The 27815-nt window shown below is 42.4% G+C and overlaps 1 protein-coding gene across 1 annotated transcript in view; it reads right to left on the reverse strand.

Moving 5' to 3' along the window:
* Positions 1-27815, reverse strand: part of LOC309543291 (aldehyde dehydrogenase family 3 member B1-like) — a 47566-nt gene that overhangs the window by 4151 nt on the left and 15600 nt on the right. Inside the window, exons 3-8 of the mRNA XM_082242748.1 lie at positions 24027-24137; positions 23773-23893; positions 20293-20378; positions 16749-16830; positions 9208-9594; positions 4585-4751 (exon numbers count right to left, since the gene is read on the reverse strand). Of these exons, the coding sequence (XP_082098874.1) occupies positions 4585-4751; positions 9208-9594; positions 16749-16830; positions 20293-20378; positions 23773-23893; positions 24027-24137 (954 nt within the window). The remainder of the gene's footprint in view (positions 1-4584; positions 4752-9207; positions 9595-16748; positions 16831-20292; positions 20379-23772; positions 23894-24026; positions 24138-27815) is intronic.

A 27815-nucleotide genomic window follows, 5' to 3' on the forward strand; every position in this document is an offset into this window, starting at 1 on the left:
GTCCAAAAAGCTGGACTATTTGGGCCCGACTCTGGAATAGGCCTTAGCCATAGTGCTCCTTCCTCTGGACAAACTCCTGAAATTGCAGGCTGCAATTCACCTCCTGCTGTCCAACAAATGGTCATCCCTCCAGACTTGCATGCAGGTGCTGGGCCTGATGGTGTCTACCTTTGAGGTGGTTCCGTTCCACTCCGTTCCGTTCACAGTTTCATACGAGGTCCCTGCAAAGTGAGACTGAATGGGACAAGACTCCAGTCTCTGGACAATCCGAGTCCCCGATATGGGTTTAAAAAGTCCCAGAGTCCCTGATATGGTGGGTTCCTTCTCCAGCTGGGAAAATCCTTCCTCCCCTTGTATTGGACAGTGGTCACCACGGATGCCAGCCTGTCTAGACTAGAGTCAATGGACAGAATATCTTCAGGGTTGTCCAGTGCGCATTCAATCGGACAATGCCATGGCCGTGGCTTATATCAATCACCAGGCATTCTACTGTATTTCCCGAAAATAAGAATGGGTTTTATATTAATTCTGGCAACAAAAGACACAGTAGGGCTTATTTTCGTGATAGATCTTATGTAATGTCCTGTCTTTCCCCCTCTCCCTCCCGGTCAGAAATCCCCAGTGTGAACTGAGTAAAAGTGGCTGTAAAATCCTAGAATCCACTCCATTACAGTGCTAGTTAATGTCCAATGTGTGCATTTCTGTAATCTAAAATTGCGCCAAATACCTTCGTTACAGCGCTGCTCGGCACTTCTGTGACCCACTGGAGCTCTCTTCCCAGCTCCGTGCACTGCAGAGAGACCAAGATCCCCTGCTGACAGCTGGGAGAAGTGGAGGAGAGCAGCGGGGAGGTCAGCTGAGCACCGCTGTACCGAAGATTTTTGGCACAATTATATTACAGAAACCACACACAATACTATAATAGAGTAGATTATGGGATTTTTACAACCACTTTAAACTAGGGCTCATTTTCAGGGAAACACGGTAAGGTGGGCAGAACAGTTTGTTCCAGCCCTCTCCGCTGTACACATTCCCAGAATGGAAAACTGGCAGGCGGATTACCTCAGGCGGCAGGCGTTGGACCACGGGAGTGGTCCCTTCATCCGGAGGCGTTTGATCAGCTGTGCCTCTCTAGGGGCGCACCCCGCCCCCCCCCCCCCCCCCCCCAGGTGGATCTTTTGGAGTCTTGGCTCAACCGAAAGGTGCAGAGGTTTGTGGCTCGGTTAAGGGATCCTCTGGCGGACACCACACGCACTGGTGGACCCGCGGGGTCAGTATCGTCTGATTTAAAGAGGTTGTAAACCGAGAAACATTTTTTTTTTCTTTACATCCTGAAAGAGAAAGACATAATGAGCTAGTATGCCTCGCATACTAGCTCATTATCAAATACTTACCTTAGAACGAGCCCTCGCCGCGCTCTTACCTCTATGACGGGCGACATGTACAGTCGCCCGTCTTCCGGGATCGCGGCATCCGGCCATCTGATTGGCCGGAGCCGACGGTCACGGCACAGGGCTCTGAAGGAACGGCACGATCGGCCGTTCCTTCAGAGCGCATGCGCCAGTGACGTCACTGGCTGCATCAAATGTAAATATCTCCTAAACGGTGCAAGTTTAGGAGATATTTACAGTACCTATAGGTAAGCCTTAATATAGGCTTACCTATAGGTACAAGTGTCAGAGGAGGGTTTACTTCCTCTTTAAGCCTTCCCTCCTCTCAAGCTTCTGCCAAGACTTCTACCTAGGATCGAGGCAGAAGGGATTCCGACTGGCCTCGCCGGGCTTGGTACGCCGATCTGGTGCGACTGGTCGCCAACGCTCCTAGGCAGCTTCCACTCAGGGAGAATCTGCTGTCCCAAGGACAGATCTTCCATCCTACTTTACAGTCGCTAGCTTTGTCGACTTGGCTGTTGGAACGCCAGGTGCTGAAGGATAGGGGTTTATCTGAGTCAGTGATTCCTACATGGTTGAAAGCTAGGAAATCTACTTCTAGGACGGTCTACCATTGTACGTGGAAGACGTACATTGCGTAGCAACTCGCTTGGGGTTCATCCTCGCTCCTTCTCAGTGGCTGAGATCTTAACCTTCCTTCAACAGGGGGTTGAACAGAAATTGGCCATGAGTACCATCAAGGGCCAGGTATCGGCTTTGGCGGTCTTCTTCCAACGATCTTTGGCCACACACTCCCTGGTGCGTACAGTTTATGAGGGTGTCCGACAATTGGTTCCTCCGGTGTGGGCTCTGTTACCACATTGGGTTCTTAATTGGTGCTTTCAGCTCCATAGAAGCCTCCCTTTGAAAATATTCGAGAGATTCCCCTGCTTATGCTGTCCCAGAAGGTGGCCTTTTTAGCGGCTATCATCTCTGCGCGCAGGGTGTCTGAACTGGCGGAGTTATCCTGTCATTCACCATACCTGGTAATTCACCTGGATATGATGGTTCTTCGCCCGTCAGTCATTCCTTCCAAAGGTAGTCTCAGATGAAAACATTGTGTTAACCTTCCCTGTGTCCCATGCCTAAATATCCGAAGGAAATGATCTGGGAAATTAGGGTGTACCTGGCAGTGACGGAGTCTTTCAGGAAGTCAGACTCTCCATTTGTGCTCACGGATGGACCTCGAAAAGGGTTGCCCCCTTCCTCTGTGACCATTTCCAGATGTATCAGACAGACTGTGGTTCAGCCCTATTCCATCAGGGGTCAGGTTCCTCCTTTCCCTGTCAAGACTGTATTAGGGCGCTTAGTGCATCCAGGGCCTTCCATCATCGGGAGTCAGTGACGCAGGTTTGCAAGGCAGGCCACCTGGTCGTCTGTGCACACTCTTACAAAGTTTTATAAAGTGGATGTTTTGGCATCTGCAGATGCTTCTTTTGGCCGCAAGGTTTTGCAGGTTGCTGTTAGAGGACTTGATCCTCTTTGAGGGTTTGTTTTTCTTCATGTGGGCTCCAGTTTGGTTGAGCTCCTGTTGGCTGGTTCGCTAATGTTTAGCCTTGGAAATTTTTTGTTGTTCCCACCCCTCATGTTTAAAACACTGCTTTGCAACGCCCCAATTGTCATGAATATCAGGAGCTGTGTGTCAATGAACAAAAGAGAAAATGGGATTTTTGACTTACCGTAAAATCCATTTCTCTGATGTTCATTGATGGACACAGCACCCACCCCTCTGTGGAGTTATAATTCTGCTGACACCGCTTGTAACAAAACTGAGTGGCTATAGAAGAGAGGAGTTTACCCTCTGGGACTGCCCATGGGTGTAGCCAGAATTATTTTCTGCCTAGTGTCCTACTCCTCCTGTAGGCGGCAATATAACCCAATGGTTATGAATATCAGGAGCTGTGTCCGTCAATGAATATCAGAGAAATGGATTTTACAGCAAGTCAAAAATCCAAATTTTTACTATAAAAAAAAGGTGGTTTATTCCGGTGCCCCTTCAATATTACAAAAGTAGAACGGTGTATGGAGCAATCCAAGGATTCTGATCCAAAAACGATGTAATTTTAGGGTAGGTCCACCAAATATAAAGCATGTTCCCGGTCTGAACCCATCCATGGAAGCATTCATCTCTATAATATAGGCTATATCAGCAATAATCATCATAATCTATTATAAGATTCCACTGAAGTTACATGAACTTTCTGCCCTCGCTATAGCCAAAACATGGCTACAGCGTGCGCTTCCAGTGTCAGAAGGGTGTCAGACGTGAGCCGTGATCGCGCTCTGATCAGCCAATGACAGCTGATCACGGAAGTAAATGGAAGCTGGTTATCGGCTTTCTCTCCTCACGATCAGCATGATTAAAGTGTTTAAAGCAGGGTTAGGTTATAAAAAAATATGCCAAGCTTTGAACATCTCACGGAGCAACTTAGAAGAAAACCTGTTAAGAATCTGCAAAAGACTTGAGACTGGGGCGGAGGTTCACCTTCCAGCAGGACAACAACCCTAAAACATACAGCCAGAGCTACAATGGAATGGTTTAGATCAAAACATATTCATGTGTTAGAATGGCCCAGCCAAAGTCCAGACCTAAATCCAATTGAGAATCTGTGGCAAGACTTGAAAATTGCTGTTCACAGACTCTTGTCTCCATCCAATTTGACAGAGCTTGAGCTATTTTGCAAAGAAGAATGGGCAGAAATTTCACTAGCTAGTGCAAAGCTGGTAGAGACATCCCCCAAAAAGACATGCAGCTCCAATTGCAGTGAAAGGTGGTTCTGCAAAATATTGATTCAGGGAGGCTGAATACAAATGCATGCCACACTTTTCGCAGATTTGTAAAAAAAAAAAGTGTGAAAACCATTTATCATTTTCCTTCCACTTCACAATATTGTGCCACTTTTGTGTTGGTCTATCACATAAAATCCCAATAAAATACATTTACATTTTTGGTTGTAACATGACAAAAATGTGGAAAATTTCAAGGGGTATGAATAGTTTTTCAAGGCACTGTAAAGTTAGTAATTAACTAGAAGCTACAAAAAGAGAGAGATTCCATTTAATCTGGAGACCAACATGGCTGCCTTGTAAACAAATTAAAGTAATCCAAAACCAATTTTTGATTCCATTTTCAAGAAATTATGCTAAACCTTACCTTTTGGCTATTAGAATAGACATAAACTGCTAAAGGTCTGTCTTTTCGGTTCATAAACTGTATAGCTTCTTCCAGTGTTTGTACTGTTAAGATTGGCAGCACTGGCCCCAAAATTTCTTGTTGCATAATGGCATCAGTTTCTTTCACGTCTATCAGCACTGTAGGGGCTAAAAACAAGTGTTTATCCAAAAAGACAGCCTTAAATCCCACATCTAGAAATACAACAAAAATACCAAAAAACAACACACACACACAAATCAGAGTGCTGTATTTTATACATGTGCATTACACTTTGCTTGCTTTAGGATAGCCAATTATTTCAACTAAAAAATAAAAAAAAAAAATATAAGAGAAATATTATAGTCACATGACCTGTCAGTCATGTGACTGATCCCTCCTCCAATTAAAACTTCTCTCTTTATGGTTATACATAGGGAACTCTGTGGGATACAAAACCACAATTGCTGCTTTCTACTATAAGCCCCCCCATACCAGGTAATGTAAAATTTTACCTAGAAAAAAGGAAGAGAAAAACATTAATACTAGCCTTGACAACAAACCTCAGTGAACAGAATGCCAGCTGATTTCTAAAAGGTTATTTCAGGCTTTTCAAACTTTACTCAAGTTTTTCAATGGTTCCCTTGAACTAGTGGATCAAAAGTATCAGATTCTAACATTAGGATAAGTACTTCATTGCCGTTAAGTCACAATGAAATTTCTTTGTATAAAAAACTACTCGCACTTTGAGGGGAAAAAAACATCACCTCCCACAGCTAGTCAGAATACCATCTCCTCCCAGTAGGAATAGGAGCAGTTGTCACAGTAGATACCCAAACACCACTACTGATTATCTTCCCCCCTTCACGAACATTATGGCTCTTGGGGAAAAAGCTTTTCCTGAAACAATTTGCCCTCACCCTAATATTTCTGAAATATTTCTGAAAGTTTAAAGAGAGGATGTCCAAGAGTCCAAATCGCTGACTATCCTTTCTGCTGTACTAGCACAGCAGTATTGATAAAATTTTGTCTAAAGAGACAAGACTTCCAGCCCACAACTCTCTGCTCTGTGAAAGGTTTATAAAATCACCAAAGAGCAGCCTTTTCTGCGAACAGTTAGAATACCAGACTAGATAGAATACAGTAGGTCAGCACTCTCTAGAGCAGTGGTCCTCAACCCTGGCCTACAGGGCCCACTAACCGGCCAGATTTTCAAGATAACTGAAATACATCCCAGGTGATATCATTTGCTGCTCAGTGATTGCAGTACTCTAGTCTGCATCTCCCCAAGGTAATACCTACAATCTGGCCTGTTAGTGGGCCCTGTAGGCCAGGGTTGAGGACCACTGCTCTAGAGGACTGATAAAAGGACTCTAGTATGCGATTACCTAAACCATGTTTCCTGAGGAGTCATAGAAAATCTAAACGTTGCCGACACTTTTTAGTAACAGCTCTCGTTCTTTGACCAAGTTAAAGGAGTTGTAAAGTCAGAAGTCATGCATGCAAGCAAGAAGATAAAAAGTCTTCTGGGTGCAGCAGCCTCCCCAGCACCTCCTAATATTTACCTGAGCCCCATCTCTATCCAGCGATTTCCACAAGTCCCTCGGTCACCTGGGACTCGCTCTCCTGATTGGCTGAGACACAGCCGTGGCGCCGTTGGCTTTTTTTTTTTTTTTTTAAATGACAGCCCCCACAATACACACACACACACACACACACACACACACACACACACACACACAGGATTTTACAATCACTTTAGGTGATAAACACCTAAATATTTAAAACACAGGGACTTTCTCCACCAATTCTCCCTTAACCACTTATGACGGCGGAGCGGTGTGGCTCTCATTCTGGGAGGATGTTACGACGGCACCTCAGAACAGGCTCTCTCGGGGGCACGCAGTGCAGCGACCCGGATCTTGGTAAAGAGCCAATGACGTGGCTCTTTACTGATGTGATCGGCTGTATCCAATCACAGCCGGTCACATGTAAATGAGAAAGTGCCATTTATCGTCTCTCTTCGCCTCACACTGTCAGTGTGTGGCGAGGAGAGCCGATCAGCGGCTCCTCCTCAAAGGGGAGTCTAGGACAGGTAGTCAGGGCACTGATCATCAGTGCCCAGATTACAGAAAAGGTAAAAAAAAAAAAAATACCCACCATAGTACCCATAGTGCTGCCAGTCAGTGCCTTCTCATCTGTGCTGCCCATCAGTGCCACCTATCAGTGCGGCATATTCGTACCTCCTCATCACTGCACATCCGTGAAGGAGAAAAAAAAAATTACTTATTTTCAAAATTTACTGACAGAAAATAGGAAAAACCTTTTTTTTTTCAAATTTTCTGTCTTTTTTTTTTTTTTTTTTTTTAGTAAGAAATACAAAACCCAGCAGTGATTAAATGTCACCAAAAGAAAGCTCTATTCGTGTGAAAATAAATAAAATATTTCATATGGGCACAGTGCAGCATGACTGCGCAATTGTCATTCAAAGTGTGACAGCGCTGAAAGCTGAAAATTGGCCTGGGCAGGAAGGGGGTGAACGGGCACTGTTTTGAAGTGGTTAATATAGAGTGGTGCCAGGTCAAGCTTGTTTCCTAAAATCCAATACCACTTCCTTGGTCTTTCCTGTATTTAAAAAGGACAGATTGTCTCACACACACACACACACACACACACACACACACATTCTTCAACCTTCTTCCTATAGTACTCCATGTCCCCACCCTGAATTCAACCAACTATGGTAGTGTTATCTGCAAATTTGATAACGCCATTTGTTGAAAGATAAAAGGGAGTACAATCACAAGTGTAATGAGTTAGAGAAGAGTTCTCAGTACACAACCCTGTGGTACTCCTGTGCCAATAACGCATGGAGAGGAGATGCATTTACCCAGTCTGACCACTTGTCCAAAGAACAAAAAAGGTCCCAGGCAAATTTAGCTTCAGCATTATAGCAACTAATAAATGCAGAATTACAGTATTAAATGCCTAGCTGTACACAACGAATAGCATTCTTACATATTTGCCAGGAGACTCTAGACGACTTGGACCCCCTGTGCAATGCAAAACCAATGGCATGTACTTCCGTTTGCCCTATGTGCAAACTTTTGGGGATGGAGATGGTCTGGTAAAGCCGTTTTGATACACCTTTAACACCGATCTCTCGAAGCATTTCATTACTACCGAGGTTAGCACAATCAGTCTAATCTTTTAGACCAAGAAGTTGGTACTACAGCTGACAGCGATTGGTTAAGAATCTTATGGCTGGAATACACGGGCCGAATATCGCCCGATCATTCGACCACTGACTTATGAAAAAAGTGTTCCTTGGTCGAAAACGTTGCCAACATACACAGACCGAATATCGCCCGACCGTTTGACCGCCGACCATCGAAACAGTGCATGCGTGATGATGTTCTACAGATTTTAAATGAACAAACTTAACACCAACGTATAGAATATCGTTCGTTCGCAAACGAGACAGAATTTTTCATTTTTTTCAAACGGGATTTTTCGTTCACAATATCGATATCGGTCACTGATGGCTGGGCATTAACGAGTAGAATATCGGCCGATCCTTCACTGAATGGCCGATTTTCTTATCGTGTATTCCGGCCATTAATGAAGACTCCTGCAAGTTGATCTGCACAGGCCTTAACGGCCATACATCCATAGATTTTTGTTCAGCCATGGTCGAATCCCCCACTGTAGTTATTGTGTTACTTTGGTTGTCAAGAGCCTGGGAACAGTTCCAGAATCTGATTGGATGCAGGCTGTATTAGGCCAACAATTTTCTTCCCAGGCCCTTTGATTTTCCAATTGAAGGATGTTGGGCAGAGTGGTGAAGATAGGGCCAACCAATGGTCGACTTTCTGCCAATATATTATTAGGTACTGGACATAATTTTTCTCAGCATATGGCCAGTTTAAGGCTGTCTTACCTACTACATGAGCTCAGTGGTGCTAAGACACACTGGCAAAAGTTTTGTCATTCAAGTGAACAACACTACACACACACACATTGCACTATTATTAGAAAGGTTGCCAGACCATTCATTTAACAGTCTTTCCACAGGATTTCATGTGCATTTGTCTGCCTGTGAAAGACTCCCTTGTGTAGACATACATGTTTCGGTGACAGTCTCTTTAAAAATTGAGATTTAGAATCCACAGAACATTGAAAAAAAATAAAAAATCTCAGCCACCTCACACCATAAAAGCCCTGCGTGCAATGATAACGGCCTAAAATTAACTCCATACAGGTTATGCACCCCAACACATTTCATCACACCCACAGGGTTAGTCACAGAGGTCCTAGATGCCAAATCGGAGACCCCTAAAGTCGGCTTAGGTTCCTAAATTTCCTTTTTGGCTAATTGGCTGGTTCGGTTTGCTGCATAAACAGGTAAGGCATAATAATTAGAACTTATTCTGGTCCTCAAGAAGAAAACATTAGGCCACAGCCATAATTTTTGTTGAATAAATGCATAGTATGGTTGTGACCGTAAATAATTAGGACCCTACAAACACAGATAGGAAAGTCAGAATTTCATGCATTTACCAATACAGTACTCTTACAAAAATATTGTCAAAATATTCCGATTTGCTTCAGAATGGTTTTACATACCTATGAAGCGTTCATGATCATCAGTCTGCCCTCCAAATGCCACCTTGCCACAGGACAAAAAGTCTTTGACTTCTTTGTAGTGTTCAATACTTGCTATGCGCCCATAATGCTCAGACTCTTGTGGGTTCTTGCCATAAAATTCATGGACACACAATTCAAGTTCCCGAATCAGAGGGTCTCTTAAACCTGGATGACACAGAACATATTCTGGAGCCAGTGAATTCTGACCAGCATTTATAAATCGAGCCCATGCAATCCTATGGGCGGTCAAAGTAAGATCACATAACTTGTCCACATAACAGGGATTTTTTCCTCCAAGAATCACAGAAACAGGTGTAATGTGTTTGGCTGCTGCTTGCATCACCTGCCTGCCAGTCAAACGATCACCTGGAACAAAAGGGATGTTACTTATTTTAAATATCTCCACACAGAAGATCAGGGGTCAACTATAGGGTCTATTCTCTGGAGGTGCATGCGGTTGTCTATTACAGGTTTTTATCATGTATGCTTTAAAAAAGGTCATTGATCATCTTCTCTCATGTACTGCAAAACACTATCATCTTAAAGAATGCCAATGATTTAAACCGTAATATTTCCAAAAAGAAATCTATACTTAAGATAATACTTAGCGAGTCAACATGCTACCTTAAAAAGAGTATACTTGAGCTCTAAAACATCCTGGCACCACCAGTCATGATCAAGTAGTGTCAAGATAGAGGGCGTTTGACTCTCCTACATTATAAATTCTGGATGGACCCTTTGCACACTGCTATACATCCTCTCCAGCAAACTATGCAATGAAAAACAGGGCTTTTTAGCTCACACATAATGCAAGACATACTTAAACTGAGCAAGCACAGGTTTAGCTTTTCTCTATTGCAACGTAGGTCAGTGACCAGACCTGAACCTAGTAGCTCTCCCTCACCTTGTGTCAGTATGCCCCATGTTGGCATGGTGTCTACTGTAGTATTTGCAGTGGCAAAGCAGTGTAGGACTGGCCATAAGAGGGATTACTTTGACGCAGTTGGCTAGCTCAAAGTGTTACTAAACCCACAACAGTAAAATCAGTCTGTATATGCACTAAAACATGTTGGTTATACTCACTGTGGAACCTAAGGAGTTAATACTCTCCATTGTGTATAAAGACTGTTTGATCCTGTCTCTCTGATCCTCCTCCTTTCACTGCCTATGAAAAATAACCTGATATTTACAGAGCCAGGGGAAGAGCGGCACATGCTCAGTTTGGTGTGTATTGCTAGAGAGGTTTTTTTTCTCCCATGTTAAGAGTGCATGTGATCAGCACAGGGCCAATCAGCACTGTCCAGACCAATGATCAGGGGAGAATGAAAAAAAACTCCTCCTACAAGCTTTACGAGGAACGGATACAATTCACAAGGCTGCTATATACTGCTGATGAGAAAAGTTATTTAATCTATTTTTACTAAAATAGTTGCATTTCCATGTTCTGTGTACTGTGGGAGACCAAATATAGTGAATGCAGGCTCTGGGTTTAGTAACAATTTAAGCATGTATAAACTAAAAATCCCCGTTTTTCTTTGCAAAATTAGCTGGAGAGGGTGTATAGCAGTGTGAAGAGGGTCTATCCAGAATTTGTAGTCACATCCCTTTAACACCTGATCCACTGAACAAAAACAAACGCAATACTTGTTTTTGCCCCCATTTTTCATGAGCTGAACTCAAAGATCTAAGACTTGTGTACATAGAAAAAAGGCCTATTTCTCTTAAAATATTGCTCACATTTCAGTTTAAATCTGTGTTAGCGAGCACTTGCTGAATAGACCGCATGATTATTACACAGGTGTGCCTTAGGCTGGCCACAATAAAGGCCACTCTAAAAATGTGCAGTTTTAATCACACAGCACAATGCCACAGATGTAACAAGTTTTGAGGGAGCGTGCAGTTGGCATGCTGACTGCAGGAATGTCCACCAGAGCTGTTGTGAATTGAATAATTTCTCTACCATAAGCCATCTCCAAAGGCGTTTCAGAGAATTTGGCAGTACATCCAACCGGCCTCACTACTGCAGACCACTTGTAACGGCACCAGCCCAGGACCTCCACTTCCAACATCTTCACCTCTAAGATCATCTGAGACCAGCCACCCGGACAGCTGCTGCAACAATTGGTTTGCATAACCAAAGAATTTCTGCACAAACTGTCAGAAACCGTCTCAGGGAAGCTCATCTGCATGCTCGTCGTCCTCATCGGGGTCTCAACCTGACTTGAGTTAGTTGTTGCAACCCGAGTGGGCAAATGCTCACATTCAATGGCGTCTGTCACTTGAGAAGTGTTCTCTTCATGGATGAATCCTGGTTTTCACTGTACAGGGCAGATGGCAGACAGCGTCGTGTGGTTGAGCAGTTTGCGGATGTCAACGTTGTGGATCGAGTGGCCCATGATAGCGGTGGGGTTATGGTATGGGCAGGCATAGGTTATGGACAATGAACACAGGTGCATTTTATTGATGGCATTTTGAATGCACAGAGATACAGAGACGAGATCCCGAGGCCCATTGTTGTGCCATTCATCCACGACCATCACCTCATGTTGCAGCATGATAATGCACGGCCCCATAATGCAAGGATCTGTACACAATTCCTGGAAGCTGAAAACATCCCAGTTCTTGCATGGCCAGCATACTCACTGGAAAGGTCACCCATTGAGCATTTTTGGGATGCTCTGGATCAGCGTATAAAAACCATACCGTTAGTTCACCGGTAACGGTCTTTTCTTACGAGCCTTTCCAGGACGGCCCAACATGAGAGAGATGATAGGCTCCTCCCTACCGGAAACACAATCAATTAAGCACATTTAAAAAGGCCCCACCCTTCCCCTCTAGCCCCAGTTGTAATAGAGTAACTTCCAACAACCGAAATTTAATTGAGGGAAAATGTTTTAGACAATATTATAGGCATTTATCACCTACAGTCATGCATAACATTATGCATCCCTTTAAATAGGGTGGGTAGGCGGGCTGTCCTGGAAAGGCTCGTAAGAAAAGACTGTTACCGGTGAACGGTAGGTTTTCTCTCCTCACCTTTCCAGGACAGCCCAACATGAGAGGATAATAGAGACCTGCCTACCTTAGGGTGGGACCACTGCCTGCCAGACTTTTCGGCCAAAGGCTAGGTCTTGTTGAGACAGTATGTCAATGCGTTAATGTTTCAGGAAGGTGTCATGACTGGACCAGGTGGCTGCCATGCGGATTTGTTCCCATGAGGCTCCTGCCTTCTCAGCCCAAGATGTGGCGACGGCTCTTGTTGAGTGCACTTTTATCTTGGTTGGAGCATGAAGGCCTGACAATTCATAAGAAGTGGTAATTGTTTGCCTAATCCACCTTGCTAGTGAAGGCTTTGAAGCCTGCAAACCCTTCCTAGGCCCTGAATGAAGGACCAGTAGATGGTTTGATCTCCAGAAATCTTTTGTTCTTTCTAGATAGGTGAGGAGAGCTCTTCTCACATCAATACAATGGAAAGTTCTTTCCTTGTCATTTTTTGGTCTATCACAGAAGGAAGGTAGATTTATCTCCTGCATCCTATGAAAGGAGGATGCTCCCTTAGGTAAATATAAGGGATCTGGTTTTAGGACTATCCCATCTGGGAAAACCAACATAAAAGGCTCTTTAATAGACAGAGCCTGTAAATCACCTATTCTTTCTAGCTGTAGTGATAGCTAACAAAAAGGTTATTTTAAGGATAGAAACTTTAAAAGAAATTTATTTTATTGGTTCAAAAGGATCTTTAGATAATGTCTCTAAGACCTTATTTAGGTTCCAGGGAGGGAACCTGTCTTTTATAATAGGAGTAACTACTCCTGGCTAACAAAAATCTCTTAACCAGTGGATCTTTTGCCAAACTTGTGTCTAGGAAAACTGAAAGAGCTGCGATTTGCACCTTGAGGGTGTTAACTGCCACACCCTTATCTACTCCATCTTGCAAAAACTCTAAAATAATTGGAGTAGAGGTGGAAGCAAAATTCTTTTGTTTCCGCCAGGTACCGAATCTCTTCCAAATTTTAGTGTAGATTTTTCTGGTGACCGTTTTTCTACTCAGTAAGAGTATCTATCACTATCTGAACATCCCTTTGCCTTGAGTATTTTTCTTTCAGTAACCAAGGAGTCACAGGACGGAACTCTGGGTACTGGTGTTGTACTAGACTCTGGGATGTAAGGTCCGAGGGAACTGGTAGATGCCACTGGCGAGCCATGGGCATTACCTCCTGCTCTTTGGAGAAGTCTGGGAGTGGACCGAATTACATTCCGTCCTTGATCCCCGGTCCATTTGTGGATTCTTTCTGGAAAGGGTATCAGAGGCGGGAAGACATTGGCTGGTTTGCATAGCCACTGTCTTGTTTCTGACATGGTTGGACCCCCACTTCAGAGAGTTCTGGGCCTGTGGAAGGAAGATGGGTTCCTTGTGCAAGGTTTTTATCCTTCTTGCCCAGAGGCGTTTTTGGAAGGACCTTAGTTTTCCTGTCAGGGGTTGATCCCCTGAAGTGGCCGGGATGCTTCCTGTATTCTTTTGAGTTTTGATCTGGTAGTGTTTTTCCATGGGTCTTTATGCCACCAGGAAGTGGGAACAAGGCCCTCGGAAACACCGGGCTTTTGGTGCTGGTATGCACACCAGTAACTTCCCCAGTCTTTGAATCCTTGGAAGCATCCTGGGTTTTTCCCTTGCCTTTCTTTTGGTAATGTGTATAGGGGTCATTAGAGGGACTATAAGAGCAGTTTTTGGATTGTAGTCTGTTTGCAGGGAGTTGGGGGAGAAAAGGGGAGGATGTCACTCTTTTTGTTAGAAAAAAGGGATCCAGTCCAACCCTTCTTATGACTGAAAAGTCTTTTTGTCCCCAACAGCTGCGTTGGAGGAAGAAGGAAAGTTTGTCTTATCCCTCCGGAAGCTCCAATTTTTTGTAGCTTCTCTCCTGTTTGGCTGCTTATTATCCCTAAGGCCATGAAAAAACTTTATTGGTTTGTTTTGTTTTTGTGGGAAATTTAACCCCTTTTTCTGAGGATCTAGAAAGGACTTCATCAAGCCCTGAACCAAACAAGAGAGATCCCTCGAATGGAAGACCACAGAGCTTGGTCTTGGACGTGATGTCTCCTTCCCATTCCTTAAGCCAAATGGCCCTTCTGGCCGAGTTCATAAGTGCCCCTGTCTTTGCAGTGGCTTCCACTGAGTCTACTCCGGCGTCTGCTAGATATGCTACTGCCTTGGCAATTGTTGCCAGGGCGTCTTGGATATCCTGGGCTTTTGAGTAAAACTTATATTTAAATTTCTCTACCCAGGAAAATGCATTTCTAGCAACACAGGAAGCTGCTAGGGCTGTCCCCATTGCTTTAGCATTGGAATCCCAGGCTTTTCCCAGCAATGTCTCCACTTTCCTATTCATAGTATCTTTGATACTACCTGCATCAAGAAAGGAAAGGTCTGATTTCCTGGAGACCTGTGCTAGGGGGGCATCTATTTTTGGCCTTTTAAGGAATTTATCTGCATCCTCATCTTTAAAAGGGAAATCTTTTCCAAGAATTCCCTTTGCTTAACCTGTTTTCAGGCACTTGCCATTGGTGAAGGATTAGACTCTTTAGGGAATGATGAATGTGAAAAACCCTAGAAGGGTTTCTTCCTATCCCCTTGTAGAGCTTGTCCTGTGCCGAGACCTCCTTAGGTAAATCAGGAATCTCTTCTGTAGCATATATAGCTTGAAGAAGACTCTGCATGTTTTCTAATCCAAACAGGTTTTGGTAGACTATCTCCTGAGAGGTATCCGAGTCCCTATTATCCCCATCCTCTGAACAGGATGGGGAATTTGAGCGGTTATCTTCTGGGAATATACTATCTTCATCTTCCACCTGTGCTGATGGAAGACCTTGTGTAGCTGTTGTAGTGGCTGCAGGCCCTGCTATACTGAGAGGGTTTTCCTGATGAGAAGTCCCTGCTTTTGCTTAAGGATCTACCTGTTCCTCTCTGATAGCTGTAACTAAACTAGACCGCACTGCTGACATAGTAGAAAGCATTTGTTCTTGCATACTATTAAAAGTCTTTCATAAAGTCTGAAGTTTCCCTTCCTGACAATTTAGGAATACACCTATAGCAGAATGGACTAGTGTGGGAACTGGGTAACTTATCTGAACAATAACCACATCTCTTATGCACAGCAGGTACTGAAGTAGCCTCTTGTGAACCGCCCTGGGACTCTGGAAGACAGGATACAATAAACATTTAAGTATCACCCTTCCTAAAATAACATCAAAAAGTAGGGACCATAGCATGAAGGTAAAACAAACTACTAGGGTCAAGGAAATGAAATAGTTCCAGGCACATGTCGGCTACTAGCAGGCATTCCCTAGGTCAGTAAGGATACGAAATATCACTTACCTTGTCCGACCTGGTTCTTAGCTGCCGACACCTGGGACTGTCTCTCCTCCTCCTTCCCCGGAGGTTGAGTCATGGAGGACCTCATTTCCGAAGCAGGAATCCTAGCTGTGGAAGTCTTGGAATCTGCTTTACCGCTGTCTAGCGGTTCCGGCGTCTCCTCCATGCTTCTTTTCCTTCCCATGTCGTGCTCCTCTGACGTCTGCGCCGGAAGTTCCGTTTTGAGAGCGAGGTCTGGAACGCCTGTCCTCTTGATTGCGGCGGCGGGAAATTCAAATCTTCCAACAGGAGGAGAGCTGCTAGCGCCGGAGAACAAGACCTGGAACCACTAGGAAGTGACCGAGGGCTTGCCAATGGGCGACCTATAAGTTCCCTCGGACGGATTGCAGGGACTGCTCCGCTCGTAAGGTGTCCCCCCCCCCCCCCTCCACTCCAGAGAGTTTCAGCGAGGGGAGCCCGTGGATTTCTGCCGAACCTGGCTCACAGGGTACCTTCGTCGACTCCTACGAGTCTGCAGGCAAGTCTTTGTGTTTCTTCCTACCAAAAGAAATGCAGCACAATCTAAAGTGGGGCTAGAGGGGGAAGGGTGGGGCCTTTTAAATGTGCTTAATTGATTGTGTTTCCGGTAGGGAGGAGCCTATCTCTCTCATGTTGGGCTGTCCTGGAAAGGTGAGGAGAGAAAAACAGCGTTCCAGGCCATGCCAATATCCAGCAACTTCGCACAGCCATTAAAGAGGAGTGGGCCAACATTCCACAGGCCACAATCAACAACCTGATCAACTCTATGCGAAGGAGATGGGTTGCACTGCATGAGGCAAAGGGTGGTCACACCAGATACTGAATGGATTATCTCGGCAAAGGAGAACTGCTCACTAACACAGATTTAGACAGATTTGTGAACAATATTTGAGAAAAAAAAAAAGAACCTTTTGTGTACATAGAAAAAAAAAGTCTTCGATCTTTGAGTTAAGCTCATGAAAAATGGGGGCAAAAACAAAAGTGTTGCGTTTATAATTTAATACTTTGGTTCAGTGTAAATACATGAACAAGCTGTTGGGATTTGAGTACAGGTAATGGTACATCTTTTTTCTGACTCTCCTACATGCCCTAAACCAAACAATGAAAAGGGGAATTTTAAAAGTTTCAACACCTATGAAGAAGATATGGTCAAACTTGTTCTCTAGAATTTCCAGCAGATCCCCATGTCCTGCTGAAAGGACTTGGAAACAGCTCTGAAATACAGCAAATGAGTAAACATTATAGCACATACATTAATATTGGTTACATTATGCACTTTTGATCCCCACCCCCCCCCAAAAAAAAGGCTTCCTTATTGAGACATGATTTATCATCGTATTTTCACTAAAAAGTGAAGAGGTGTTACTCCTCAGCTACCAATCAGTTGCAGGCTTGATACAAGAGCATGAATCAGATTGGTGGTTGTGGGGGAAAGAACTTCAATTCTTAGAAAGTATACTGTACATAAGGCCCTTTCTATTTGAATAATAAGAGAAAAAAATTACTTGTTATCCAATATAGAGCTATACACGTTTAATTTTCTGAAAATAATTGAGAGAAGGCTCAGTACTGGAGAAACTACCCGGAAAACTGACTCCCTGAAAAGCATATGCAGAACTACAATATATGGGTTTTCAACCTTTGGTCCATGGATAACAGAAGTTAAGAACCACTGTTTTAAAGGGTGCCTTGTAGGGCAGCGTTTCTCTCAACTCCGGTCCTCAGGGCACATTAACAGGCCAGATTTTAAGTATTACCTTGGGGAGATGCAGACTAGAGTACTGCAATCACTGAGCAGCAAATTACATTACCTGTGATGCATTTCAGTTTTCCTGCAAACCTGGCCTGTTAGTGTGTCCCGAGGACCGGAGTTGAGAAACACTGCTGTAGACTATGTAAATGACGTAAAAAATGATTGTTTTGTTTAGATTAGTTAATCTAGTTATTTCGTTTTGTTAACCACTTCTGGACTGGAAGGAATTGCCCCCTTAATGACCAGGCCATTTTTTTGTGATTTGGCACTGCGTTTGACGATTGCCCAGACATGCAACGCTGTACCGAAAAAAATTTATGTCCTTTTTTCCCCCCCAAATAGAGCTTTCTTTTGGTGGTATTTTAATCAACTGTGCGATTTTTATTTATTGAGCTATAAACAAAAAAAAAAAAAAAAAGTGCACCAATTCTGAAAAACAAAAACTAAAAAGGTCTAATCCTTTTAGGCCAATTAGTATTCTGCTACATACTTTTGGTAAAAAAAGAAAAAAATACCAATAAGCGTATTTTGATTGGTTTGCGCAAAAGTTAATGCGTCTACAAACTAGGGGAAAGATTGTCATTTTTATTTATTACTAGTAATGGCAGCGATCTGCGATATTGCGGCGGACAAATCGGACCCCTGACATTGACACTTTTGGGGGGGGGGGGGGGACCAGTGACATTACTACAGTGATCAGTGCTATAAATATGCACTGTTACTGGAATAATTACACTGGCAGGGAAGGGGTTAACCCAGGGGTGATCAAAGGGTTAAGTGTGAGCCTAGGGGAGTGTTTTCTAACTGTATGGGGGAGGGACTTGTGAAACGACCCCACTGTGATCCTAAATAGGAGGTTCATTTCAGAGAGAACGGTCTGCTGTGTTTACAGACAGTCATTCTCTCTCAGCAGGGTGCGATTGTGGGTGTAGGCCCCGTCGATTGGCATCCCTGCTTCCTAGCATCCCCAGGAGTGCTCCCGCGAACTGCCGTACAGGTACAGCGATTTGTGCAGCCGAGCCAGCCTGCCGCAGTATATATATGTGGTCAGCAAGTGGTTACATTCGGTCAATTCGTATTTCGGGATTCGTTCAATGTATTTTTCTTCGAATTTACCTCTCTTTTTCTCAATTCGAAATGGTCGAATCGAAAATTTTAGATTTTATTTCAATTCAAATGCAGCAGCCGAGTAAGCAAAAATCTGATTTATACACATTAAAATTGTTTGTACTAATAGGTTTATTCAAAACATGCAAAGCGTTCTAAATAATCACTTCCCACCCAAAGACGTTCCGGTACATCATTGGGTTTCAGTGGTAATACCAGGATGATTCCTGCACCTACAGGCATCATCCCAGTATCATTGTTTGCAGCCAGCGATCCCCTTTTAGGGATAAGTGATCCGAGTGGCTAATTAGCCACTTGATCACTTCTGGTTATTTAGGTTTTGCCCCTTTGTTTACCTGGCCACTAGCAGTCGATGGGACCGAGCTCGGTCTGATCGGCTGCATTGGGGGGGCCAGAGGAGAGATTTGGAATCTAATAGACCCCAAATCTCTCCGTAAAGAGGACCTGTCACGGCCCATGCTATCACAGGGGATGTTGTTCACCCCTTGTGATAGCAATAAAGTTTTTTTTTTTTTTTTTTTTTTTTTTTTTATTGCTCAAAAAGTAAATGTAAAGTGTCCCCGTCCCACCGGTCTTACACTCAAATGCGAACGCATACGTTACTGCCGCACGCATATGTAAAACTGAAATCGCACCACAGATGTGAGCTACTGTCGTGAATGTCAGAGGAAGAGCAATAATTCTAGCTCCAGACCTCCCATGCCACTTTAAAATGGTAACCCGTAAAGGCGTTTAAAGCATCGCCTATGGAGAATTTTAAGTAGCGTCGTTTGCCACCATTCCACAGGCAGACGCAATTTTAAAGCGTGACATGTTAGGTATCTAGTTACTCGATGTAACATCTTTCACTATACAAAAAAAAAAAAAAATGGGCTAACTTTACCGTTTTTTTTATTCGTCAAGGTGATTTTCAAACAAAATTGCACTTGAAAAAACGCTGCCCAAATACAGTGGGGAATAAAAATGTATATATTTTTTCCTTTTTTTATTATATATAAAATGTTTTAGGAGGTTCCAAGTAATTTTTTATGGTTAGAAAAAGTAGAATTTTACATGTAGGAGCGAAGTGTCAGAATAGGCTTGGGAAGGAGGTGGTTAATAAAAGTAGTATCTTACTATGTTCAATACTGTGCAGAAGTTTTTGCAAGCTTGAGAGAAAAAAAAAAAAGTACCAATGCTTTTAAATATTTATATTTTACTGGTTTCTTTTTATCAATTATAGACTTATAGGCAAAGTGAACACCAAAAAAAAAAAAAAAAATCATCAAAATGATTACAATGACTCTTTAAAAAAACACCTTTGGATTAACAAAAACAGCATTATTTCGAAATGGTTCAGAACACAGTCTTTTATTTCAACAATATGTTTAAAGTTTGAATGGAATTCGATGCAAAAAGATCAAATCCAAAATTTTAATTTCAAATTTTGTTTGGTTATTCAGAGAATTTGGTAAAAATTAGTTCGGACATATTTTTCAGTATTCGGATATATCCGAATCCCTGGAATTACAGTACAAATATTTATCCGAAACGAGCCGCACAGGTCTAATGCCCTGACGGGAAAAATAAAAAAAAAATAAAAAAAGTTGAGAAACATTGCCTTAACCTGTCAATACAGACTGTTCCATCTTTTATAAAGTTGGGAGTCTAGATCTTGTGCGTCTGCCAGTAGTGTCAAAGAAGAGGAGGCCTCACACAGGGCTAGACAAGGAGCAGAGGACCCAAACTACCAGTGGCTCCTCCAGGCACAGCTCTGCATCAGCATATTTAATAACCAATACAATTCCACACTCACATTATCCATGTAATTGGGAAGGAGCATGTTCAGCAAGTGTGCTGTGTGGGAACAAGTTTCTGAAGGTTTCACAATTACACAATTGCCTATTAAAACAAAGAAAATGTTGTTAAATTTGTTATTAGGCAATTACTTCAAATTACACATTGAAATGAAAAGCCTTCATATTATTCCACGGCTTTAATCTTTCCTTACTGCTTGATATTTACTATCAAACCTTTTTGCCACATAAAACCCCTAACAAACATATTAGTGCCAAGCAGTCTGACACTTTTTTTGTTCATTTATATTAGGAGCAATACATTGTACTACATTAAAAATTCACGCAAATATAACCCCAAGCAAAACTATTTTTCTTCAAATACCGCAAGGAAGGCTTAAAAGCCTTAGTCAGGGGTAGTTTGTTGTTGTCAAACAGGAAACCTTTTTAGTGGAGAACTTCTGGTAATGTAAAACCTGTACAAAAAAGAAGGGTCACTGAGACAGGAAGTGAAGGAAAAGGTCTTGAAGGGGGTTACAGAATAGAAACATGACTCGTTAGGCTTTAAAAGTAATCCCGTCTTTAAAAGTAATCCTGTCAAAAATCTGGACATTTAAAATAAAAAAAAAAAAAAAAAAAAAAAAGAAATGACATAATAAAAGAAGGCATAAGTGAGGGGATGCCTCCTCACAGAGCATACAGGGATACCAATAGAATCTGAAATTCATCAGTCCAATAAAAAAAAAAAAAAAAAAGTTTTGGGAGTAAGCTTGAATGGTTACAAGACAACCTTGTCAGGTATAACAGCACAATCGTACTTCAAACTTTGAGATGGGAACGAAGGACACCTATCAGCAAAAAGTATGTAGGCATAGGACACACCCCCTTAACCACCGGAAGGTTTCACCCCCCCCCTTAATGACCAGGCCATTTTTTGCGATAGGGCACCGTGCTACTTTATTTGATAATTACGCGGTTGTACGAGGCGGTACCCAAATAGAATGAATGTCCTTTTTTCCTACAAATAGAGCTTTTTTTTGTGGTATTTGATTACCTCTGCGATTTTTTTTTTTTTTTTTTTTGTGCTATAAACAAAAAAATAGTGATAATTCTGAAAAAAACCTAAATATATATGTTTACTTTCAGCTATAAAACATTCCCAAAAAAAAAAAACAAAAAAAAAAAAAAAAAAAAAAAAAACAACATTTTAGGCCAATACGCATTTATGGTTAAAAAAAAAAAAAAAAAAAACCAATAAGTTTATTAATTGGTTTGCGCAAAATATATATCACATCTAAAAAACTAGGGGAAAGATTTATGTCATTTGTATTTATTGTTTACTAGTAATGGTGGAGAGCAGTGATTTTTAGCGGGACTGCGACATTGCGGCGGACAGATCAGACAACTTTTTTTTTTTTTTTTTTTTACACTTTTGGGGGGCAGTGACATTACTACAGTAATCAGTTCTAAAAATATGCACTGTTACTGTAATGACACTGGCAGGAAAGGGGTTAACACCAGGGGCGATCAAAGGGTTTAATTTGCGCCTAGGGGGTGCGCTCACTGGATGAACACAGAGACCTAAAATAGAAGGAACACAGGATCCCTGTGTTCATCACTGACTATACAGTAGTCTGCCGTGTTTACATCGGCAGACCGCCATTCTGTCTCCATGGGGAGCAATCGCAGCCACCGGATCCACTGACTGGCTCCCCCTCTAACCAATCAGCGCAAGTGCGCACGCCCACACTGCTACACAAAGCGACGTACATGTACGTTGTTTCACATAACAGAGCCGATCTGCCGCAGTATAACTACAGTGGCTGGTTGGCAAGTGGTTAAAAGGAGTTATACAATAATATAATAAAATATACACGTTAAACTTACAATTTTTTTTTTTTTTTTTTTTTAAAACACCACTACTATTCCTTTAGAAGGGCTTTTGAAATGTACAAATGCAGCAATTTAGAAATCTGATGAAAAAGGTTTAGCACTGGGAAATACTTTTGGAAAGATAAATAGTGGATTATATATACACAACTATAAAGATCAGATCAAAAAAAATGAGGGACAAATGAGGAAAGAAAGAGAAGCAGAAGGACTTTGTTCCAAATCAGGGACAGTTGAGAGCTATGGTACAATAGACATTAACAGTTATGACCGTTTAGTAGTACAATTACCCTTCAGTATCAGTTTAACCCATTCCAACCTCTAACAAATTCATCTGAATAAAATAGATGTTTGCATTTATGAGCTTATTCGCACCACAATGGGTGCTATAAAGTTAAAAAAAAATTGTGTGCTCAAGAAATATATAATTTATTTTTTTCAATTATTCTGATTCAAGTCAAAAGGGTCAGTCAATTAATTTACCCAGCTCATAAAAAAAAAAAAAAAAAAACACCCACACACAAAGCTCCTTAGCAGATTTTCTGATTTCAGTGAAATACAATTGGGCGGCACAGTGGTGTAGTGGTTAGCACTTTCACCTAGCAGCAAGAGTTCTGGTTCAATCCCAACCACGACACTACCTGCCTGGAGTTTGCATGTTCTCCCTGTGCCTGCGTGGGTTTCCTCCGGGTACTCCGGTTTCCTCCCACACTCCAAAGACATGCTGGTAGGTTAATTGGGTGCTGTATAAAAAAATAAATAAATTGGCCCTACTGTGTATGTATGCGAGTTAGGGACCTTCGATTGTAAGCTCCTTGAGGGCAGGGACTGATGTGAATGTACAATGTATAAGTAAAGCGCTGCATAAATTGACAGCTCTATACAAGTACCTGAAATAAATAAATACACTACGATTCAAGGAAATATGACTCTCCAGGTTCCTGAGGCAATACACTCCAAAAAATAGATTTAAAGGCAAAAAGGAGGCCCACAGTGTAGTCTTTTACCAAGCCAATTTAATAAAAGAATGCACTTAAAGAACGCATGGTAACAAGTCGGCTGTAATTCAACAAAACACATCCAAACTCTGTTCCCCAGATGATGCTCGTTACGGAGAAACGCGTTGGAGGTGGCCTCACATGTGACGTCATTCCACAAGTTAGAGTGTGCTTACTGAGTTACAGGCGGTTACCATGCATTCTGTAAGGGCATTCTTATTTTAATACATTTTGCTTGGTAAAATACTACACTATGTGGGCCTCCTTTTACATTTAAAACGAGACCAATTTGAGTAATGGGACAGATTTATTGCAGCTTGAAGCAAAATTCCTCACCCAGCTGCTCTAAAGTAGCACTACGATAGATCAGAACCTGCCGGGACCACTTTTGATGTATCCATCTGTGGTGAAAATCGTCTCCACTTTAGTGGTAGTTCTGCTGCAAATCTGTGCAATTCTGTCTTGGCTGCCTGCTTAGAAATGCTGATGCAGGGGGGATCACTCTAATCTTGATAAATAATTTATTTCCTTCATGTAAAAAAAAAAAAAAAAAAAAAAAAAAAGAAAAGCCAATGCCTAAAAAATATTTACATGTTTCATCATTGTATCTACCTGCAGCCACTGCGCCAACCATAGGTATAAGGCAAAGCTGAACTGGTAAACTCCATCCAGCAATAATCAAGACAACACCTACTGGCTCCTTTTGTATATAGCAGCTATCCAGGAGGGAAGTCTGGGTTAGGAGAAAAGAGAAAGGGGGGGAAAAAAAAAAAAAAAAAAAAAAAAAAAAGAAGGAGTTTAACCACCTGAATCCAAAATTACAAAGTCATTTTAATTTGCCTGTCCGGCAAAATATACAAACATACCATATTCTTTTGCACTGGCTCTGGCTTCATCCATTTTTCTAAGTTCTTTATAGCATAAATGGCCTCATTTCTTACAGCTGTGATTTCTGATAAAACAGTTTCAAACCTGGGCTACAAAACATGGATGGTGAAATCAAAGAAGAGAACAACTACTAGTAAACGTTTGTACAGTCTAGTCCAAATGTCTTGCTTGAGTGAAAGAACAATCAATAGTGTTTAACTGTTTGATAAAATAGTGAAAGTGCTGAAACCCCCTGCCATCTTGGTCCTTGTAGGGGAAATTAATCCTCCCCATTTATCCAGGTTACTGTTATTGAAGAAATTGAATAGGAAAGCTTTGCAGTTGCCACTGGAGCAGTGGGGAAACTTCAGATTATATAAAAAAAAAAATAGCACCAGGGGCATAACTACGGATCATAGGGCTCCATAGAGAACAACGTTTAAAATCAAAGGGCAGGCAGCATGAGGGCCTCCACCAGTCAGTACATTGCTAGGGAGTAGGTACCAGTGCTGTGAATAGATGTTCCCAGGAAGAGGGACATCAGTGTAGGGAAAATAAAACCTTTAAACATTCATTTTCCAGTCAACTAATGTCCTCAGACGCTGACCAGTATTTCAGAACCTCAGTGTAACTTTAAGTCCCCTCACCCATTCCATAGGATGCAAGTGCTGAAAGAGGTGATCTAGTAGTCAGAAAAAACCCACACCACCACATGAGCTGTAGAAGCAATAATGATCACAGCATTTCAAATCACTACATATATCGTAGCACACCAATACTCCATAATCCTAAGGCTCCTTTCACACAGTAAGTCTGTCAAATGGACTACGCTTTTCTCAGCAGGGGAATCGATCCGCCGATCCCCGCTGAGCAGGAGAATGACAGCTGTTCTCCGCACTGTAAAGTAAATCCTGGAGTGCTTGCTATGCTGAACAACAATTGGGCATTTTCATTTTTTTCGGGAGTCCCTTACCTTATTTTCAGGGCATTTTTGATTGTACTTCCTCCTCCTCCCCCCCCTCTGTGGCCACCGACATCACTTCCGCCTTTGCATTGCATCCTGGGAGCTGTTTGTCATCACTCCCAGGAGGCTGGTATCAGGAAGAAATCCCAGAACACTCCATGGAATCAGGAAGAAGGACACAGCAGATTACACTGCGGCTTCGGATACCCACTTCCAAGATGGCCGTGCCCAGACAGCGTTTAAAGAAAGATTTTGACTAAAATCCAATACTGTACATGTGCTGCCACGCAGCTTTAAGTGTCTAGCAGTTGTTATTACATGTTATGTTATGCTATTTTATTGGTATCATCCTTGCACCCCTGCTGTTTCTGGCTAGTTGGTTGCTCCCACCCTTCATTTCCTGCTGTAACTTCATTTTGTGTAGTTGTTAAGAGACTGCAGAGTGTGGGAGCTGTGTAACTTCATTGGAAATTTACCTATGGAAAAAAGTCTCTATGTTTATGCCTTTGCTAACTTGGAAGCATAAAGAAGCATTGGAGAACACCTCTGGAGTCTTTATTCATTGAGTAAACTATCTGTTAAAGCCATCATTTAACCTGCTGCACACACTTTCAGACTGGGGTTCTACAAGAAGGTCACAGGTACAATCGATGCTGAGACAGAACAGTACATTTCCAGAAGAATACATCACAGGTATCTCTGCAGCTTCAGAAACATGAGTAACCACATGTCTATGTGAATAACAAACACCCTAAGACAGGAACCCATCGTCAGACTGTGCACTGAAAGTCAATGCCTGTGTGTTACTGCTGCAGTCACCAGAAGCATTAATCTGCATAAGAAGCCAGCCACCTACTGAATGCTCCATTCCTGTCACAGCCTTCTGAGCTGAGCTATCCAGTCTGAACCAGTTGCAGCACTAGCTATTGTCACAAATATCCAGCTCCTCAGCTCAGCCTGCTTACTAACAGAAGTCACTACTTACAGAGCTGAGCTCTGAAAGATTTAACAAGACACCAAAACTACAGTACTTGTCATTATGTCTGACAGAGATCCCACAGAGTTACCTGCATTTAGTCAAGATAAAGCAGACTCCTTACTTCATTCTCCTCATCCTGTTAGAGCCCCTCATCCATCCTTGAAGGCAAGGGAGGTTTATGAAGCAAGTAAGGAAGAAACATCTAGTAACCTGACTGCATTATGGGAAAAGACATCAAGTTGTATAACAGCCACGAATGAAACTATCAACAATTCTGAGCAATTGAACACTGCTCTCAAGGGTTAAGAAGGCATTTGAGAATTATAAAAGACTTTGAGAAGTACTATTCCCTATTGTCACATTCCAACATAGAGGAAGCTGCATTGGAATTAAAAGGACTTTACTTCTGACCAGCAGAGGCATAGTACATATCTTGAAGCAAAGGCACAGATAGAAGGTAGATTAGCACAGCTACATGAAACTACATCCTGTAAATCTGCTCCTTCCAGACACTCAGGAAAAACCTCTAGATCTGCCCGCTCATATCAAATCTTCTTCCAAGTCATTGCGGTCCTGCTCTACAAGGTCAATACTGAGCGACCAAATACTCAAAGCTTGCCAAAAGGTTGCAGTAGCCCAGGTTCAAGCCGCCTGCTCTGAAAAAGAAGCAGCCTTCAAGGCAGAAGCTAAAACGCATTCAAGCAATAATACAAGCAGAAACAGAGGCTCAGCTAGAAATTCTTCAGAATAGAGAAAAGGAAGTAGCTTTAGCAGAGTTATCCGTCTTGGAACAAGCCCTGTTGGAAGAAGGAGCAGCTTGTACCAGCTTGGCTGCTTGTCAAGACCCTGTTGAAAAGGACCCTACAGTTTGTCTTAACTCAGAACCACGACAATACAGTCCCACCTACAGTTAGAGATTCTTCTCATAATCATCAAGCAAGTGGATCAGAAGGCAATATGTCGCCAAAGCAAGCTGGTCAACTAGACACACCTACTAACAGAGACCCTCCACAACTACCGCACGTCACAAAATCAAGTGAATCAAGCTACGCAGCTCATGTGCCACCACAACCCTATGTGCGTAGAGATTACAAGGGCACAGCAGAAGACTACAGAATGAACTCTATACCCCCTTTGATACAGCCCTCTTTAACTTCAAATGCTCAGAGACATTCAGACGACAGACCCTTACCTAGATTAAACCCATCTGCAACACCTTTCTCTCTACCTACCAGCCAACATCATATACCAACCATGGTCCAAGACGGCGCACCATCAGTACCCCCTGTGGCTATAAAAACTGAAAGCACTGACATTGCAGAGTTCAGCAAGTATATTATTCGAGGAGAGTTGATTACAACTGGACTGTCTATATTTGATGACCGCCCAGAGAACTACAGGAGTTGGAGATCTACATTTAAGGCGGTAACCAAGAACTTGGGACATTGAACCTCAAGCAGAACTTGACTTACTAATAAAGTGGTTGGGGCTTCAATCTTCAGAACAAGTGAAGAGACTTAAATCGGTCTACATTTATAACTTTAAAAGCAGGCCTTGATGCTGCCTGGGATGGTCTAGAACAAGACTATGGGAGCCCCGAAGTCATTGAATCTGCCTTATTCCAGAGACTAAACAACTTTCCTAAAATCTCTGTTAAGGACAATCATAAGCTTAGAGAGAGTTAGGTGACCTCCTTCATGAACTTGAGATTGCCAAGTTAGATCCTAGTTTACCAGGTCTTAGCCATTTAGACACTGCTCAGGGCGTAAATCCTATTGTAGCAAAGTTGCCTAGTTATCTTCAGGGAAAGTGGACTAGTGTAGGATCAAAGTATAAGTATGAACA

Source organism: Pelophylax lessonae, assembly GCF_965119305.1.
Source record: "Pelophylax lessonae genome assembly, chromosome: 1".
In the NCBI taxonomy this organism is placed as follows: domain Eukaryota; kingdom Metazoa; phylum Chordata; class Amphibia; order Anura; family Ranidae; genus Pelophylax; species Pelophylax lessonae.